General features: G+C 32.0%; 4 protein-coding genes across 5 annotated transcripts; 1 reads left to right on the top strand and 3 right to left on the bottom strand.

The window, feature by feature from the left end:
• Positions 1 to 1,174: 1,174 nt before the first annotated feature.
• Positions 1,175 to 5,284, bottom strand: LOC141455011 (lipoyl amidotransferase LIPT1, mitochondrial-like). The gene is made up of 5 exons (XM_074129806.1): positions 5,202 to 5,284; positions 3,963 to 4,935; positions 3,206 to 3,310; positions 2,917 to 3,133; positions 1,175 to 2,808 (listed from the first exon to the last, which is right to left on the bottom strand). The coding sequence occupies exons 2-5, from the start codon at positions 4,506 to 4,508 to the stop codon at positions 2,468 to 2,470; spliced, it is 1,209 nt and encodes a 402-aa protein (XP_073985907.1). The 5' UTR covers positions 4,509 to 4,935; positions 5,202 to 5,284; the 3' UTR covers positions 1,175 to 2,467.
• Positions 5,285 to 8,181: 2,897 nt separating this feature from the next.
• Lipt1 (Lipoyltransferase 1) lies at positions 8,182 to 10,516 on the bottom strand. 2 transcript variants are annotated; one of them, XM_074129808.1, is made up of 5 exons: positions 9,977 to 10,516; positions 9,223 to 9,330; positions 8,921 to 9,137; positions 8,739 to 8,843; positions 8,182 to 8,583 (listed from the first exon to the last, which is right to left on the bottom strand). In XM_074129808.1, the coding sequence occupies exons 1-5, from the start codon at positions 10,514 to 10,516 to the stop codon at positions 8,579 to 8,581; spliced, it is 975 nt and encodes a 324-aa protein (XP_073985909.1). In that variant the 3' UTR covers positions 8,182 to 8,578. The 2 variants fall into 2 exon arrangements, with proteins under 2 accessions (XP_073985909.1, XP_073985908.1); XM_074129807.1 differs by having other exon boundaries at positions 8,182 to 8,843.
• Positions 10,446 to 10,827, bottom strand: LOC141455014 (uncharacterized). Its single transcript, XM_074129811.1, has one exon. The coding sequence runs from the start codon at positions 10,825 to 10,827 to the stop codon at positions 10,687 to 10,689; it is 141 nt and encodes a 46-aa protein (XP_073985912.1). The 3' UTR covers positions 10,446 to 10,686.
• Positions 10,828 to 11,262: 435 nt separating this feature from the next.
• LOC141455013 (cytochrome b-c1 complex subunit 7-like) lies at positions 11,263 to 17,075 on the top strand. The gene is made up of 5 exons (XM_074129809.1): positions 11,263 to 11,403; positions 11,541 to 11,687; positions 11,778 to 11,825; positions 11,989 to 12,155; positions 16,816 to 17,075. Exons 2-5 carry the CDS (start codon positions 11,645 to 11,647, stop codon positions 16,894 to 16,896), a joined length of 339 nt encoding a protein of 112 aa, XP_073985910.1. The 5' UTR covers positions 11,263 to 11,403; positions 11,541 to 11,644; the 3' UTR covers positions 16,897 to 17,075.
• The last annotated feature ends 541 nt before the right edge of the window (positions 17,076 to 17,616 follow it).

Here is a 17,616-nt window from a genome sequence, read left to right as displayed (position 1 = left end):
GAAAATATAAAGTTATTCCCTCATACGACTTAATCTTTCGCATTTGTTATAAAGGTTTAATCGGCGCTAACAACAATAAATATGAGTGGCTGGAAAACAGAAAAGGTTTAAAGTAGAGTAAAGTACCCGACAGGATCTCGTACTTTTCCAAAATAGAACTTTTAACAAGCCAAAATGACAAGAAGAAGGCGCCACGACAGCCAAGAGCGATCAGAAGCGCGGTCTGCTAAGCTAACATAAATTGTGGTTCTGGGTTCGATTTCTGGTCTAAGCTTTGGTTGTAATTTAATAGTTAATAAGAAATTTATAGTTATGTACGTTTGCTAGTGACCTCCGCCTACGATATCCAATACGGTAATTGGACCTCCTTAAAAAAAATAGCAATTACTTTACTCTTTTTAATAAGAAAAAGCTCAGTGATTATTGCCCTGGACTTCCGATCGGAGATGCCATGTTCATGTCCAGATTTTGCTCGTCTGAAAGTGGAGCCTCTTTCATCTCAATGTCCGAGGTCGATATTGAGAAAAAGCTGCAGAGAAAAGGCTCTGGGCGCCAATGATCATAAATGTTGGCGCGCCTTAAATTGAAGACCATAAAGTTCGATCTTAGGATTTTTTTTTTTAAAAAAAATTTGCGAGTTCTGTTTGAAACTTAAGATAAGTAGATTTTTCTTTTGCTAAAAACATTTTTTTACAACCTCAAGCATGCACTTCCGGAGAGAATTTCTCTTAATTTCTTAAAAGTTTTTGCGGGCTCTGTCTCATGAAATAATTTCACTTACCATTTTCTATATTATCATGAATTCAGGAAACAAGAAAGTTCTTCTTTTTATTCCCACTAACTTCCGAAATGTTAGAGATCAAAATTTATTTTGTAAATTTTCTCATTTTTATAACCTTCAAATTACTTGTTTTACGCATTACTATGAAAGTATTTTAATTTAAATGCAACATAATTTCGTCGAATCAAGATCTAAGTATAGAACAGCGTGATAACTAGATAAAAACCACGTGAACAACAGCTACTTATCACGTGATAGCATCTGGGGGAGTTCGTTGCCCACTTTAGATGAAGGTGACTGCGAAAAACATGTTTACTTGACTCTCATTTAATTGGTCTATTTGTATTTTCCTGTCTAGTAAACAAAGGCTTGTTTAAAGAAATAAAACACTGATTTTATTAGTAATGGTTTATATTTAAATCATAAAAATCTTTACAGAATAAAATAAAATAACAGTTAAAGACAGAAATTAGAACCATCATTGAGTAATAATTACATATGTCAAGTTAATAAATAAGGAAAATAAAATTCTAGTTTGAATAAAATTCATATCTATGATTACCTAACAAATACAAGTTATTCTAGCCCTGTATATTAAAAAAATATATATATAAATCTTAAGTTTTTAAAAAACAAAAATTGAATAAAAAATTTATATTCACCATAATGTCCGAGTATTCTATACATTGTAATAACACATAAATAGGCAGTGATTGGTCTTTAAATTTTAAAAAAAATCCCAATTGAGGAAGTTGAAAAATTTTCATTTCTCACAGACCTGTAATTTTGATAACGTTTATCAAAAGTACGTGTTACACCACAATGGCAGAGATACTAAGGCAGGAAAAAAGTCTCTTTCCAGTGTTATCATAGAATGTTGTTGTTTTGTTATTACATTATCATGTTCCTAGCTAACCTAAGAACAAAACTGAAATAATAATGAAACTCAAAACAAGAACTACTGATAAGTGATTTAGATATAGTAAATTATATAAAATAATGAAAAAATATATTTAATATCTCTTCTACTTTTATACATTAAACTATTAATTCCAATACATTATAAAAAAATCTTGAGTCCATTTGTTGCAAATGCACGTATCATCGGTGGATTTACCTAAGGCTTGGCTGCTTCGTTCAATACCAAAATACGTTGCGGCGCAAAGAGACTGGTCGGGTCAATAAAAGACTCTGTCCTAACTCTCATTGGAGTGAATCAAGAAAAAATAGGTGGGCTTACATGAAATGTAAAAAAATATAAATATATTGGGGCTCGCGGCAACTTACTATAAAGATTCAAAATCACTACGGGATTCTTGTAAGTAAGTTATTCATTCCACTGACAGATTCGAGAGTTTAGTTGCGAACAATTTTGATTCCACGTAATTATATGTCAAGGACTAATAAACGAAGAAAAGTAGGGATGTGCGTTGTGCTCAAATCGTCCTGAATTGTAAGAGTCATAGAGACGAATTAAGAAAAGCCCCTTCACCGGATTGGCAAGAGATACGCATAGGTTATACGATTCGCCCATTTGCAACAATTTGACTACATGGCTTAAAACAAATATGAAATCCCCATGATCTGGTAAAATATTTCAAACACCATATTTTTAAAAGCTTACAAAATAATAACATAAAATATAGTGATTAAAATAAAAAAAAAGATTATTATAGCACGAAATCATCATACTCTAGCAGCAATTTCAACCCTTTTCGTAGGCTCTTCAACAAATTTGATCGGCTGTAAGCGGATAGCTTCTTCAATCTGTGCAAATATAGTTGGAGCAAATTTCTGTCCAGTTACAGTGCTTATCAGCGGTACGGTCCCGGTAAGTCCACCCCAAGTTACACCGTCCGGTAAATATAATAAAACTTCTTCGACCACACCTTTTTCCACCAGCATACCAATTCGCATCACTCCGTGTGTTGTCTCAGAAAGCTCATACTTCTTGAAGATGGTAAATTTTGGTGTCTTACCAAATTTCCAATCCCAGCTACTGTATTCTGCACGTGTCTTCTCTAAACCTAATTTTATTGTAAAGAAAAATATATATAAATACAATAAAATTACTATTACTTCCAAGTCTGCATGATTTTGACCGAAAAGCAAAATTGATCAAACAAAATACGTACCAGGAAACCAATCGTCTGTTGGATTGATCATTTGAAAACCACGCTGTTTTTCTACAAAACTCCATCCTTCATCTTTGTGGGTGACAGCGGATGTACGAAGATACGACCATCCGACTGCTGATATCAAATCATCCACTGCAATAGTATTATTGAAGTCATTTAGACTAAACTTTGATGGAGGCACAGATTGAGTTGCATTCGTTGTGATGCTGAACATCTAGAAGGAAAAGAAGACATTAAATAGCACGCAGGAAATAAGGCAGTCACAGAAGTAAAGCAATTTTTTTACCTCATCCTTTTTCAACGATTTGTTCAGTTGTTCTTTATCCTCATCCACTGCAAGTGTACACTGATGATAGGAATTTTGCCTTCCTACTTTATCAGTCCCAGGAATCTATAATTTTGAATTAAGGAAAGTATTCGAGGGGGAGGAAACTGGATGCAAATTACAACTTCCTCTTATTCCAGTTGTTTCCATCTTCAATTCCCAAAACTAAGCTAAAATGTGTACGCTAAGCAATATAGAAGATGGGATTATATTTACAAGTTTCTAACTGAGATTATTATTGGGAATCTGTAAGATAGAGACCAGTCTTCTTTCAACTTAGCCTTTATCAACTTGACATTAAACTTAACAGAATTTTCACGATATAACCCAGAACCCTACAAAAAAAAATGCTCATACAATAATATATATAAAACAATAGTTTTATACCACATTGTTTTGTAGTAGCCCGTTACTGGAAAGCAAAACTTCAACGATTCCCTTAAAAGTCCAGAATTAAATCACATGTTCTTGGGAAAAGTTTCAAATAAATCAAGATTGGGTTCACAAACGTTTTTATTTACACCCAGAGATTCACGCCAATTAGATTCAAATCCTGTGCAAATATATATATCTCGTATTCAGGGAGTCTGAGGCACAATTACGGTAATATTACTTTTTCCTTGAGAAAATAAAAAAAGAAAAGAACTCTCCATTGTATTAAGTAAATAAAATAATGAGTATTACTTCTTTAAAAGCTTGTCAGGAATGCAAAGGATACTTTGTTATCGTTTTCCAAGACAATCTCCTCCTTATTCAACTCAGGATGCAGACTCCATTCTCTTTCCAGTGTCCTAGAAAGAAGTTCGAGATTCTGCTTCCTGTTATATCTGTCCACTGATGAGAAAAAAGTAATATTCAAATTTCCTTTATCCATACATATGCTGCCTGCTCCGCTATTTCTTCTCGCAAAATCCGCACCAGCTTTGTCAAGTTTTTCCAAATCTACTTCGAGCCATGGATTCTGATGTAGTCCAATTACCACACAGGGATTGTTTCTCCATAAAAGCATTACATGATGATTGGTAAAATCAAAATTTTTGTATAACCAATCTTCCAAAGCCAAATTCGTATAAATATCACGAGATTGTGAAATAAAAACAGATTTTGCGATTTCTTTATTTTCGGCTACCGTGGTCTTCGTTGAGGCTTTCATGGAAGTTGATTTCATCAAACTTGCTGGGAAAAGTAAATTGTTCTTGCGGAAAAGAACAGGGGAAATTCTGTTGCATTTTGTTGCAGACGTTTGTAGAAATAAAAATGCCATTTTTTTTTTAGATTAATTTATACTGATACCAATGAAAAAAGACTTTTTAAAAACCTTGTATGCCTGCTAATGGCGCAACCTGTCACATTCAAAAAATGAAATTTCTCGTAGGAACTACAGCAATTAAAAAAAAAAAAAATTATTCTGTGCTGTTAGTTTAAATTTTTAAATTGGCAAATCGAGGCGAGGGAGATCATATGATTGTGCAGATCAATTGTTTGATGCAACCACTTCCAAGTTTGATGCAATGTACATGTACGAAACCTCAATGCTAAGCAATCACGACAATCTATTCGCATACCCCGAGAACCCTCCAGGATGAAATTAAGTTAGTTACACACACACTTAAGTCTAAAACTTCTCAAATGTTTATAACCGAAACCTCACTGAATAAAAGAGATGTTCCTTTGATTATAAAAATCCAAAACTGGAAAACACAAAATAATACAGTAAATTAATTCAACACTTAAACTGAGTCAGTTCATAAACATAACAATACAACTGAGTTAAATGAGAAGGAATATTTTTCATCAGTATTTATACATGCTCTGAGTTAGCGAGATAATAAAATTCAATGTGGTGGGGTGTGAACTATTCTCTTTTTAACAAATATAGTTCTACAGATAAAATTTCAAGGCTTAATTTTTAATTTAAAAAAATACTAGTTACATATACATACTTAAAAAAACTTACCTTATAACCAGCAACAATGAAAATACTTTAAGTGCACTTTCTACTCTCAAAGTGAAAGAAATCCTATCTAGAACGCAACTACTTGTATGATTCACATTTACATACTAGACTATTTTAGGCAACTCACCAGCTGGTAGTAGCTGATGCTGCATTCACCATAGAATTAGATTACATTTATTAAAATCTATGAACTAATTTCATTACCTCAAAATACATATGAAATAATTTTAGGCAGTATTCCTTACATTATAAATATGTTTTATACGTCAAATATTGGTAATAATTTGAATTTCCCGCTTAAATTAACTGTCAAACATCCGAACAAGCCGTGGAGAGAATGTTAAGGCTTGGTTTGAAGAAACTTCTTTACAATGGTTGTTATTTGGTATTCTCAATCTACGTTAGCCATTCAGCAAATTTCAGATATTAACGGTGTTTTCTTCTTAACGCTACTAGCTGCTTGAACTGTTCCATTTGTTCAAATTTAAGGTTACCCAGTTTTACGAATTACCTAATTTATTCGTGTCTTTATTTCGTTTATTAAAGTTGACAAATATTTCCTTAGTTTTTGGGAAAGAATTCCGCTCACGAGGTAACTTCTTCTTTAATGAAGTTCAACATTTTCAGATGGTACACCTCTCCGATATTTTCTTTAAACGAAGTAGAGAGCCCTGCGACTAAGCGTAGGTATATTGGGTCTCTAACTTTGGCAGATGTGACCAGTCATTCTACAATTCCTTCTCCTAATTAAGCCTTGGAATCTCAGAATGTAGTAGGTTTTATCCACCAACAATTAAGTTATTTAGGAAATCTCTTGAACCTTTTTATTTATCCAGGCCTGAAACACCATCCTCCAGTTTTGTTCCTGTCCCGTTTTGTTTTTCTTTCTATTTTTCTCAGGAACTCATCTCACTTTCTTTCCAACGTTCAGGTTCGCTAGAATGGGTGAGGATAAATATAAATGTATAATCTATACGTTACCGTTTTGGTGTTGTGAGGCTCTTTTCTTTTTAAGGAATCCCGTCTTCATATCCTTCAAACACTTCCTAGTCCTTTCCCTTATCTCTGAATCTATTGTGCTTTCTTCCTCTAAGTAAGCGCCCAAATATTTAAATGAACTCACTTGCTTCAGTCGCCGGCCTACAATATTCAGCAGTATCTATTTCTTCTGCAGTATATATCTCCTCTATTTCTTCCACATATCACTTTCAGTTTTCAGGAATTGTAGGGCGTGTATATAAAATCCTCAAGTATTGATAAGATTCTTCTTAAGGGCCCTATTGTTTAGTTTTTGCAAACACCACTAGGACATTGCTCCTACCATCATTGCGAGTTAAACTAGCTGACCTCCAACCAAGCTTTCGTCAAAGAGTACAATTTAATCTTTAATGTCAAAACCATATTTTCCCGTCAGAAAATTGGCAATAAATTAAGAAAATGATATCCCAGATAAATACACATCCGCCTCAATATATAGCAATAATTTTACCTTTATCAATTCATGAAATTTAGGGTGAAAAAAATCGGTTCGACATATTTGATGTGACCTGCATGGTTACAAAAAGTGAACCATTACCTAAATGAATTTGTTTTCAACAATGTAACTGTATTACATAAGAATGTTAATAATATTCTGAAATTTTGAATATAATTGCTTCATCATTAATCGCTGAATTATCTCGCTTATGCACTCGTGTATCATACTAAATAATTATAGAGATAAGATATATTTTTAAAAATTATTTAAATACATTTTCAGTAAAGACCTGTAAAATCTTTATTTAGCGTCTTCCAACTGAAATTTAAATTTAATTTTAAATTTTTATGATCTTAAGTTAAAGTTTATTAATAGATCCACGAAATCCTTAGTTGTGATGTGAAGTATGTCGAAAATCAGTAAGTTTGAGACCGTTTTTGATCAATTTAATTTTTTTGGGGGGAAATACAGTAAAACCCACTCAGAAATTTTAATCTCTGTTTTCATTTCCTCTTCCAAAAGTTTAATGCAGTACATTTGTGCAAACAAATTAACAAAAACTCACATCGGTATAATTTTAATTTTTTCTATTAAAACTGTCCGGTAGGACAGTTGTATAAGGGTTGATCATCAAAAACTGCACGAAAAAGCGTAACGTTGAAAAACACCCAACTTTGACAATTTTTTAATCTGTTTGTTCAAAATAATTTTGTGAAGACCTTCGGGAAATCATTATTGTAGGAGCATCATAAACAAGGGCTTGGTTGCTGAGCCTAATGCAGCTCTTACACATCCCATACGGTAACAAAATATCCTAAAAGCCCTCATCCCTTAGGTGAACCAATCTCCCCATAATGTCTTATGGTAGCTCCAATTTCTCAAACGCTAACTGTGATAATACTTCTCCTACGCTCATATACCTAGTTTTGGCGAAATAAAGCACGATCTAGTTACGATTTATGATAAACTGGCCCAATTTTGTCGAACCAAGTATTAATTGCAATGTATGAATGCAATTTAAATATATTTTCCATTATGTATTTAAACGATCGCATTGCTACCTCAATACATTTGTTATCAGCCGTCATTAGCCTTGTTAGTAAGTGGAGGAAGAGGAGTGGGGTTATTGCTCCATAAATGAAGATGATTAGGCAGGCTATCATATTTATGAGTTTCATTTAGAAACGAGATTGATTTTTTTTAATTCTACAATTATTATTTGCAGATAAAGAATTCGGATTAAAAATAATACTTTGTGCTATTATTAATAATATAACTAAGACTATTTAAAATAATAAATTTTATATTATATATTTGCTTATATTAAATTTATATCATTAATGTTTTAGTTAAAATTAGATACTCTATTAAAGCAACATTTTTCATTTTCAAAAATACTTTTCTAGATATTAAAGCAAATGTTAGTTTCAATATAATTATGTAAAACAAAGATTAACTTATATATTTAAAATATACATGAATTTCTAAAACTAATTTGTTGAGTATTTTTGTTACACAATTGGTTTCAAATTATTGCACATGAAAAGGCAGTGATTTGTTTTGTTTTTAAAAATGTCAAATGAGAAAACGAGTTCTCTTCCTAGATTTAATCATATATTTTTTCAAAATAACATGTCACACCACTTGCAGATACTAAGGCAAAAAAGTCTCTTTCCAATTTTGATTGAAAATATTTTATAAATTATAGCAAAACTTGGTAGTAAAAAACAAAAAAGTTCTTTAAATATTACCGGCACCATTTCAACTATTAACGCGAGAAAAACCTAAATGAATAGCGTAATATTATGAAAATGATTCTTCTTGTCAGATCCTAGCAGTTAATTCAAACTTTTTCTCAGGTTCGCCAGCTAATTTGATCGGCTGTGATCGGATTGCATCTTCAACCTGTACAAATAAAGCTGGCGTGAACTTTTGGCCAACGAGTGAGGTTACAATTGGTACAGTACCAGTAAATCCACTCCACGAAACACCTTCCGGTATATCAAGTAAAACCTGCGCGACTACACTTTTTTCAACTAATATACCAATTCGCATCGTACCATCTTTTAGTTCCGGAAATCCAACGTTTTTGTAAATAGTAAAATTTGGAGTCTTGGCGAATTTCCAATCCCAGCTTTTGAATCCTTCAAGTATTTTGTTCAAACCTGTAAAAAATATTAATTTAATGAAATGATTTTTTTGGGGGGACAATTAAAAGCAAAAACCTATCAAAAATACTTACCAGGAAACCAATCATCTGTTGGATTGATCATCTGAAATCCTCGCTGTTTTTCTACAAAACTCCATCCTTCATCTTTGTGGGTTACAGCGGATGTACGAAGATATGCCCAACCGACTGCTTTTGCTAGATTATCAACTGTAATGTTATTAATTAAGTTGCTCAGATTTACAATTTTTGCTGGCACTGATTTCGTAGCATTTGTCGTTATGCTGTATTTCTACAAATATATATGTCTATGGTAAATAAAGCTACAGAACGTTATCGATGAAGAAAATATTGATGATAATAGAACATTTTTTTACCTCATCTTTTTTTAATGAATTAGACAGCTTTTCTCTATCCACATTCACTAAAATTGTGCAATGGTGGTATGAATTAGGTCTTCCTAACTTCGAAGCAGTACCAGAAATCTGTGTTCTAAGTTAAAGAAAAATCTTAATAATAATATAATATAAATTTAGGGCACCTAAAGATTTTTACCTTCTCTAATTCTTCAGAAGAGAATGGATTGAAATCGTGCACATTTCTGGTTATTAGTTTCCACCGTAAACAAATGTTTTTTAAGTTCTTTGAGTATGACAAGGTTTCATAAATTGGGCTTGAACAATTTAATCATTAGAACTCAAAAATGGAAAATCTTCGAGTAAAAAATTGACGTATCAAATAAGTGCCACAATGGAACTAGTCATACATTCATAATCTTTTCGACAAACTCAGTAAATGTAGTGTGTGGCAGAAACATTAACAAGTTCCCTTCTCTTAACTCAAAAATCAACCACTGATCATGAAGATAAAATCAACAATATATGTACAATATAACTAAATAGTCATAATGACGAATTCTCGATTAACTAAAAGATTCTAAAATGAGGCTTTTAAATTTCTACGTTCAATCTAGGTTCAGTAGTGCCCGTGAAGATAAAATAGTATTTTTCATGGTACAGTTTACCGTGATCAATTGCTACCTGCAGGACCATACGAGTTGTGAGCCTATGGAACAATGATGTACACATTTTACTGGGATACCCAACAAAAAAACTGGAATGTAAAGGATACTTTGTGATCATTGTCCAGTACGATATCTTCCTTTTTGTTTATCTCGGGATTTAGATTCCATTCTTTTTCAAGCGTTTTAGAAATAAGTTCTAGATTCTTCTTTCTATTGTATCTGTCTTTTGGTGCAAAAAAAGTAATATTTAAATTACCTCTATCGTGGTATACAGTACCACCTCCGCTATTTCTTCTAGCAAGTTCTATGCCACTTTTATCAAGCAGTTCCAAGTTTGCTTCAAGCCATGGGTTCTGATGACGTCCAATTACTACACAGGGATCATTTCTCCACAACAACATTATGTGGTGATTGGTAAAATCAACATTTTTGTACAACCAATCTTCCAAAGCTAAATTCGTAAATATATCATGTGATTGAGAAATAAATACAGATTTTGTGATTTCCTTATTGTTGATAGTATGCATGATTTTTGTTGAAGAAAATTTCCTAGAACTTGCAGTTGAAAGTGCACTATTCTTTTGGCAAACAACAGAAGTTATTTTAATGCATTTTGTCATAGAAGCTTGCGTAAATAAAAGTGCCATTTTTTTTTAAAGAAAAATTTCCAAGTTTTAAATTGAATTGGAAGTAAAAAAGACTTTTTTAAAACCTCGTGTGCCTGCTAATGGCGTAACCTGTCACATTCAATAAATTTAATTTGTAAAAGAATAGTAATAAAATTAACTGTTACACTTCTAAGTCTTATTGGGTTCTTTTAAAAATATAAATTAGCAATAGAAGCAAGAGAAATCATATAGTTGTGTACTGCAATTGTTTGGTGCAACCACTTCCAAGTTTGATGAAGTATACAAGTACGGGATCTCAATGCTAAGCAATCCCTACAATCTAATCGCATACCCTGAGCACCCTCCAGGATGAAATTGTGTTATTTACATACGACTAGTAACTCTTTTTTTTTCTCAATTCATGCAGAAATTACGCTGAATATGTAGAATTCCTCTTGCTATAACCAAACTGGAAAACACAAAAGTATACTTTTAAATCACACAAAACTGTACCAATTCAGTAATCTGTATATCTGACCTTACTAAATCTGGAAAGAATATTTCATTGGAATTTATTCAGGCTCAGGGATAACAAGATAAAATCGTAGTGGTGGGGAGTAATCCTATTTCTAAAGATAAAATATATTCAAATTTTTATATTATAATTCAAATACTCTAAATACTAAATACTCTAAAGGTACTTACGCATTTACCAATTTCTGTAACTAAAGTCAACTTACTTTGAAATTACTGTTAACGCTGAATGTAATATGTATGTAACAGGAGTCCACTTTTTTTTCAACTAGGCCACTTTTGCAAATCACCAGCTGGTCGAATGCTAAATTAGTCCTTGAATTGTATAACATTTTATATTACTTAACAACTAGGAAATTAGTATTTCATGTAAGTTAGGTTAGGTACGTTGGGTAAGTTCAATTGCAACAATATTTACTATGTTGTTAAAAATTAAATTATTAAAAAATGAAACATACTTGTTAAACATAAATAAAATTTGTATTACAATTTGAATTTCCCACTACTTTAAATCAAATCATATGTTCAGATGATAATGGCCTCAGTTTCTTCATTACTCCGTTAGCAAATCGAGCATTGGAAACTATTTGTTGAAGTTAGTCTGCATATTTATTAAATTTAAACATTCATCAGATGGCTTCAAGGGCTGTTGCCTCAAAAGTACCTTCATGGTTAGGTATGTGTATGAAAGATTTTTCCATATTTGATTTTTCATTTTATTTTGAAGCAAAATTCCTCCTATTTTATTTCTCGTAAAACTTTGCAGAGCCACTGAAAAAATGGGCTTATAACGCTTCTGGCTTCAATAGATATGGTAAATATGACTTTCCTTAAGTTTAAGAAAATCTGTTTTCCGAGTACACTTTCCCAAAAAGTTTCTCAAAATAACCTCTTTATTTTTATTTTTTTAACATTAACTACTTCGTAACTCTGGCATATTTTGCCATTTTTCAAGTAAATTGTCCATTCTTATTTAGGTTTACTTCATGATGACTGCTTGTATGAATACGATGATGTAAAAGAAGCAATAAGGAGGTTACCTCCTGACGTTTTACATGCTAGAAATTTCAGAATTATCCGTGCAATGCAATTGGAAATACAGCATGATGTTCTTCCTAAGGAACAATGGACTAAATTTGAAGATGTATGTATGCATTATTTATAGTATATCTTAGTTTTATCTATTTTTCCTTCATTAGGAAAAAGCTTATCAAACATTTCAAAGTAAGGCTCATTAATTCTTTTTAGTTTTACGAGAGTATATCAAATAATATTAACGCTTATAAACATTCCATGTTGAACTTTCTCAACTGTATGTAATGCTTCAGATTCTGTACTGAAATAAGTAATATAAAGTCTTTGTAAGTGCCACCTGCGCATTGTTTTAACCAAAGTCATGTTATTTTATTCTCTGTATGTAGGAAGAACTGCTTCTGAATCTAGGTGGTTCCAGTGACAGTGTACTCTTTCTGTTTTATTACTGTCACAAGTTCTACGTTGCGAGCGCAACGTTGAGAGCTTGCATACCAAATCGGAGTTAAAACAGTGATTTTTTTTTTTTTTTTTTTTTGGTGCGTTAGGCACTACAACAAATCTGGCAATATGCGTGGTGACGTATCGAAAGATGCTCACTAGCTAAAGTCAAAACATGTTTGTCTGGCTTTCCGTTCTCTAGAAAATTCTTTTTTAAAGACTCTTCCTATAAACATTGCTTACATATTCCACTTTATCCTTAATAGATAGAAAATAGAGAGCTTCATCTTTTTACTTATATTTACCTGCTTTATAACTATTGTAATTGTTAGTGTCACTATTATTGTTATTTATAGGTATTTTCGTTATTAATAGAATCGTTGCCATCAGAGTTGAATTACTATTTTTACTATCTTCAAGTTTTATGTACGCTCAGTAGTTCTGTCGACTTGTTGTAACTTTTATTTTCCTTGGAAGAGTCTTGAAATTTATCTAGGGTCCGGGCTTGGTCGAGAGGACCACCATTGTACGTCAGCCCTCCACTCTCTTTCATACTTATACTTTTTGTGGGTTAGTTTCAATACTATTATTTAGAATCTGTTGAAGTTAGGTTCTAACTTTATTTCTTAGTTGTGTTTCGTGAAGTTGAGTACTCTTTTATTAACGTCTGTAAGGCCAAGAATGTCTAGTTTTCCTCTTTATTGCTGGTATACGAGAATTATTTATGGTAATTTTTGCATTTTTTATGGATTCCTTTGAAAGTGGAAACTTTGAGGTACGTTGTCAAGTTTTTACAAAAAAAAAAACAGTTTAATTCTGTGGCTTGGTAAAAGAAGTGCCTAAGTCAAATTTTATCATTTTTCAAGAAAGGCAATTTATCACATAAGATTTTTTTATGTTTATGTAAATCTTTTATATTATGATATTTTTTAAAAAAAGTTGTGTTTTATGGTTAGGTTAACACTGAATTAATAATTTTACAGTAAAAAAAAATAAAATTATGCTTACCTTTACATTTTTATCAGACATAGTAACTTCTTGATATAAATCTCCGAATGAAAGACTGACTTAGGCGATAAACACATTTAAATAATTAATTCATTGTTTTATTTTAAATTATACAATTAAAAATATTACATTAGGAAAGTTCCCCATATTAAAATGAACTGTTGATTAATCTTCTCGTTCATCTGGTAAATATTCATCCTCAAGGGGCACTGTTGGTCCTAAAATAAGTGGCTCATAAAAGGAGCGGCTACTTTCACTCAAAAATGGCATCAAATCTTTTAAGTCCTTCATTTTCTTTTCCGGTAAAGGGATTCGGTTTTTGTTAATCGGGATTAGCGTTGGTGTTTCTATCATTTTAACTCTTGTTAATGTACTTGAACGGGTGGAATATGTTTCATTACTAATGTTCTTTCTGGCCAAGTCCAATATTTTAAACGGTTCAGAAGAACTAAATGAATTTTTAAACGAAACTTTTGTAGGAGTTAAGGTTGAATATTGTAACCATTTTATCTGGAACCAGTTAATGCGTTCTTTTTCTGAATTCAGTTTTCGATGTACGTAATGGCTTTTTAAAAGATTTTCGAAATTTAATAAATCTGTTTGTTTCATTTCTATCACTTCTATCGGAGGTTTCCTTGGTACTAATCTAATGAGGTTTGCCCAGTCTCTTGGTATTTCTATTTTAGCAGTTGTATTTTTTTTTACTTTTTCAATAGCCGCGTGTATAGTATCCGCTTCTAGATGCGTGTGACCGGGTTCTAGAAATTTATGATTAATCACAAGCTTTCTTCCATTTTTGCTGCAATTTTCTATTATAAGTGAGAACATGGCTGTTAAATAAATATTTCTCGTTTGTCCCGTACAGCAATCACTAAATATATTAATTTCAGAAACATTTGTTGGTAAAGTTAAGATGTACTGCCTTAAACAGGATGCGATTTCTTGACCTCCTCTGCCTCCAATAGATTCATCCCAGATGTAACATAAAGCTTGTTTCTTCTTGCTAACACAACTGTAAACAGTTAAGTTAAATGTCCACAAACATCTTTTATAAAAAGAAATATTGTTTTGAAGCATAGGAGTTGGGAGACATTTCTGTAAATCAAAGCTTAAAAATGCTACATCTCCATTATCGAAGCTTTGGCTTTTATCTTCTTTTTTTACGTTATAAGCCTGGTCAGCCAAGGCAAGGTGTTGGGTGTAAGATTCTTCTAGTACTGCCTTTTCTTGTAAATCTGTACAGGCATTAATCTGGATCTTATATTTGTCGCATTTTGCGCAGGTGTCATTAGAAGGATGATGAAATGATAAATTGAATTTTTCGACAAATACTTTTCTATAAAATGATTCAAGTTCTGGTACAATGTTTTGATGTGAACAATGTTCTTTGTATAATTTATACATTTTGGAAATGTTCAAATCTTGGAGCAAGTACTTTTTTTCAGTGTGTGATCTTGAATAATGACTTATGTACGAAGGGAAACTTTTTATATGTTCTTCAATTTTTGTAACTGAATCAACACATATTCTCTGCTGGTGACCATGTTTCCCCCTTTCATCGGCTGGGCAAATGAAACCACTTGTAGAATCTCTTTTCTTTTTTGCTATAACTTTAATTTTCCCCGGCTTGATATCTAACGTATTTAGAAACATAGAGCGGCATACTTGAATTTTATACCCCTCGCAATTATACAAAAAATATAACAGAGTAAATCGTCGCTTACTTGGTTTTTGATTCTGACGAAGCCGTTCCACTTTCTTTTCGATTTCTTCAAAGCTCTGTGCAAGAAACTGATTCTGAGAGTTAGAATCCAATGCATAAAAGTCTTGAAAAATTTGTAATCTCATCTCTTCGCTAAGTTTTTCTCTGCACTTTCTTTTACATGTACAAGCATCTTTTAGAGCTTTTCCCGGAACATACTTCTTTGAAGTCGAGAAATAAGGGTCACCTTTGCTTCTTGCCTCATGACGCCTATTTCTCTCCCAGCCACTAGGATTTCTTTTCCTCTTTCTAGTTTTGTCTTTTTCGGCCAATTTATTTCTTCCTCTTCCTTTTTTATTCAGGATTCTTGATTCTGAGTTGTTTACAGCAATCAAGTCTTCAACTTCTCGAATGTCTTGAGCATTTTCTATTTCTTCATAACCAGAAGATGACTCCTCACTATGCGAAGGATTATAAACATCTGAACTATCATCAGATATGAAAAGATCTTCTGAAAGACTGACATTCTGAATATTTGCTAACGGCCCTGAAGTCGCCGAATGATGAGACGACCCATCAGCGATTGATGGTGTAGCCAACACAATTGTATCGTCTGGTAAAACGCGGTGAATTGAATTGACTGAAAAAAAAAAACACTATTCACAAATTTCCAAAATTAGTATCTGTACATAATAAAAAATCAGAATATTGCAATAAAAAACCAATTCTAAATGATATCGTACATCCCACTTTTTAACTTGAAATGAAAATCATAATCATATCTCTTCTAGAATATTTTATTTTATATAAAACTTAATGCATAATGTACTTTAACTTAAATATTTCACACTTACCTTTATCCGTCGCATCAGAACACAACTTAACCATAGTTTTTCCGCGTGAAAAGTGTGAATACATTTTATATCACTTAAATGATAGAGCGTAAGATTTATCACGGTGTTAATACAGCGTAAAAAGTAACAAGGAAAATGGTTGGTTTGCTATTATTTGCCGCCAAAAACCGCATCAAAGTGCGACCTACAGTGTGACTTAAGTCAAACAGCCTTGCTGCCACGTGTAATGAAAAATAAATATATTTGTGCAAGAAATACCTATGTCATGACTTAAGCATTTCTGACACTGAAAATAAATAACAAAAACGCTCAAGTGCACATATACAAATCTTGCACAAAATTTTGTAAACCACATTTAACTATGTCTTAGATAGGCAGATCTTGCAGAAAAGTTGGATAAAATTGAGAAGTGACTTAATTACTTTTCATTTCATAGAATCGTGTTTCTAAACGTAGAATTTATTTGGACACTTCTTGAAATGAAGCACGGGCTTTTTTTAATTCACTTAAGACAAAAAAACAAAAATTGAAAAAATTGACTCAGGCACTTCTTGTACCAAGCCACAGAATTAAAGTAAGTAAAGATACTAATAGACAGGTGGCGCTAATGGCCACAGACGTCGATGCGCCAGAAGAAAAAAAAACAAACTAATAGACAGGTTTGAGATGTATTTTTAAAGTATGAACGTTTTATTGCTGACTAACAAAATATGCAATAATACTTAAAACTAATGAGTATGAATTAAGATTTGACCTTTTTCTTGTAGGATGTAAGATATCTTGAACCTTATTTGGAGGAAGTCAGAAAAGAAATTGCAGAGAAACAGGAGTGGGAGAAAAATCATTAAAAAAATACTGATGTTTGCCTAGAAAGCTTTTCACTGACTAGAAATTGTATTTTGTAAATAAATTAGTAATTGTTCAATAAATAAATTGTAATTTATTGTTTCACTTTGTCTCGTTTACTTTATAAATGGACTTGTAATGTTTTAAAAATCGGTTCAATAAAGAATTAAGTAAACTACTACTAATTTGAGTTAAATCTCTTAAGTTAATGAAAGCACTGTTCATGACCTCCCTAAATTTATATTTCTAAGCTGCAATCACTTCAGCATTTTGCTACTTTCATTTCTGTGTGAATAATAATTTTTTAATGAAACTCTATAAATATTTAGTACTAATAAATATTTTAGAAAGTTTTAGCATTTGAAACTGGCTTTCTTTAAATTTTCGAAAGTGAAAATCAACAATCTAAAAGAATGTATAAACATCTCTATTATTTATTGTATGTTTATCGTATTGCATGCAAGGATGCTGAGGGAATCTTGTTTGAAGTGGAGTATCATTATTGATATTGATTGGGGCTCACCAATCCGGTTAACAAGGATTCTTTCTTTCTAAATCCAACTTTATCAAGTTTTCCCTTTCTTGATAAAATTCTTAGATATTTAGACAAGGTGAAAGATAATTCTGGAAATGTAGTTTTACAAATTTGAGGGTTGGTAAAAGCTTCTATATCTTGATTGTTAGAAAAAGGATATAGTCTCAAATAATGTTTATTCCTTTGT

Source organism: Rhodnius prolixus, unplaced genomic scaffold (genome assembly GCF_049639745.1).
Source record: "Rhodnius prolixus isolate KJV_2025 unplaced genomic scaffold, Rpr scaffold_15, whole genome shotgun sequence".
In the NCBI taxonomy this organism is placed as follows: Eukaryota; Metazoa; Arthropoda; class Insecta; order Hemiptera; family Reduviidae; genus Rhodnius; species Rhodnius prolixus.
The sequence above is the reverse complement of the archived record's forward strand: the minus strand, read 5'-3'. Positions and strand labels throughout refer to the sequence as shown.

Excerpts from the sequence above, each read along its gene's own strand:
- LOC141455013 (XM_074129809.1), top strand. The coding sequence starts at position 11,645 with ATGGCTTCAAGGGCTGTTGCCTCAAAAGTACCTTCATGGTTAG. Across the intron at positions 11,688-11,777 it reads AAAAGTACCTTCATGGTTAG|AGCCACTGAAAAAATGGGCT; the intron begins GTATGTGTATGA and ends AAAACTTTGCAG. Across the intron at positions 12,156-16,815 it reads AATGGACTAAATTTGAAGAT|GATGTAAGATATCTTGAACC; the intron begins GTATGTATGCAT and ends TTTTTCTTGTAG.
- Lipt1 (XM_074129807.1), bottom strand. The coding sequence starts at position 10,516 with ATGGCACTTTTATTTACGCAAGCTTCTATGACAAAATGCATTAAAATA. Across the intron at positions 9,331-9,976 it reads TACTGGACAATGATCACAAA|ATTTCTGGTACTGCTTCGAA; the intron begins GTATCCTTTACA and ends CTTAGAACACAG. Across the intron at positions 8,844-8,920 it reads AACAGATGATTGGTTTCCTG|GTTTGAACAAAATACTTGAA; the intron begins GTAAGTATTTTT and ends TATTTTTTACAG.
- LOC141455011 (XM_074129806.1), bottom strand. The coding sequence starts at position 4,508 with ATGGCATTTTTATTTCTACAAACGTCTGCAACAAAATGCAACAGAATT. Across the intron at positions 3,311-3,962 it reads TCTTGGAAAACGATAACAAA|ATTCCTGGGACTGATAAAGT; the intron begins GTATCCTTTGCA and ends TCAAAATTATAG. Across the intron at positions 3,134-3,205 it reads AATCGTTGAAAAAGGATGAG|ATGTTCAGCATCACAACGAA; the intron begins GTAAAAAAATTG and ends TTTTCCTTCTAG.
- LOC141455014 (XM_074129811.1), bottom strand. The coding sequence starts at position 10,827 with ATGCGATTAGATTGTAGGGATTGCTTAGCATTGAGATCCCGTACTTGT.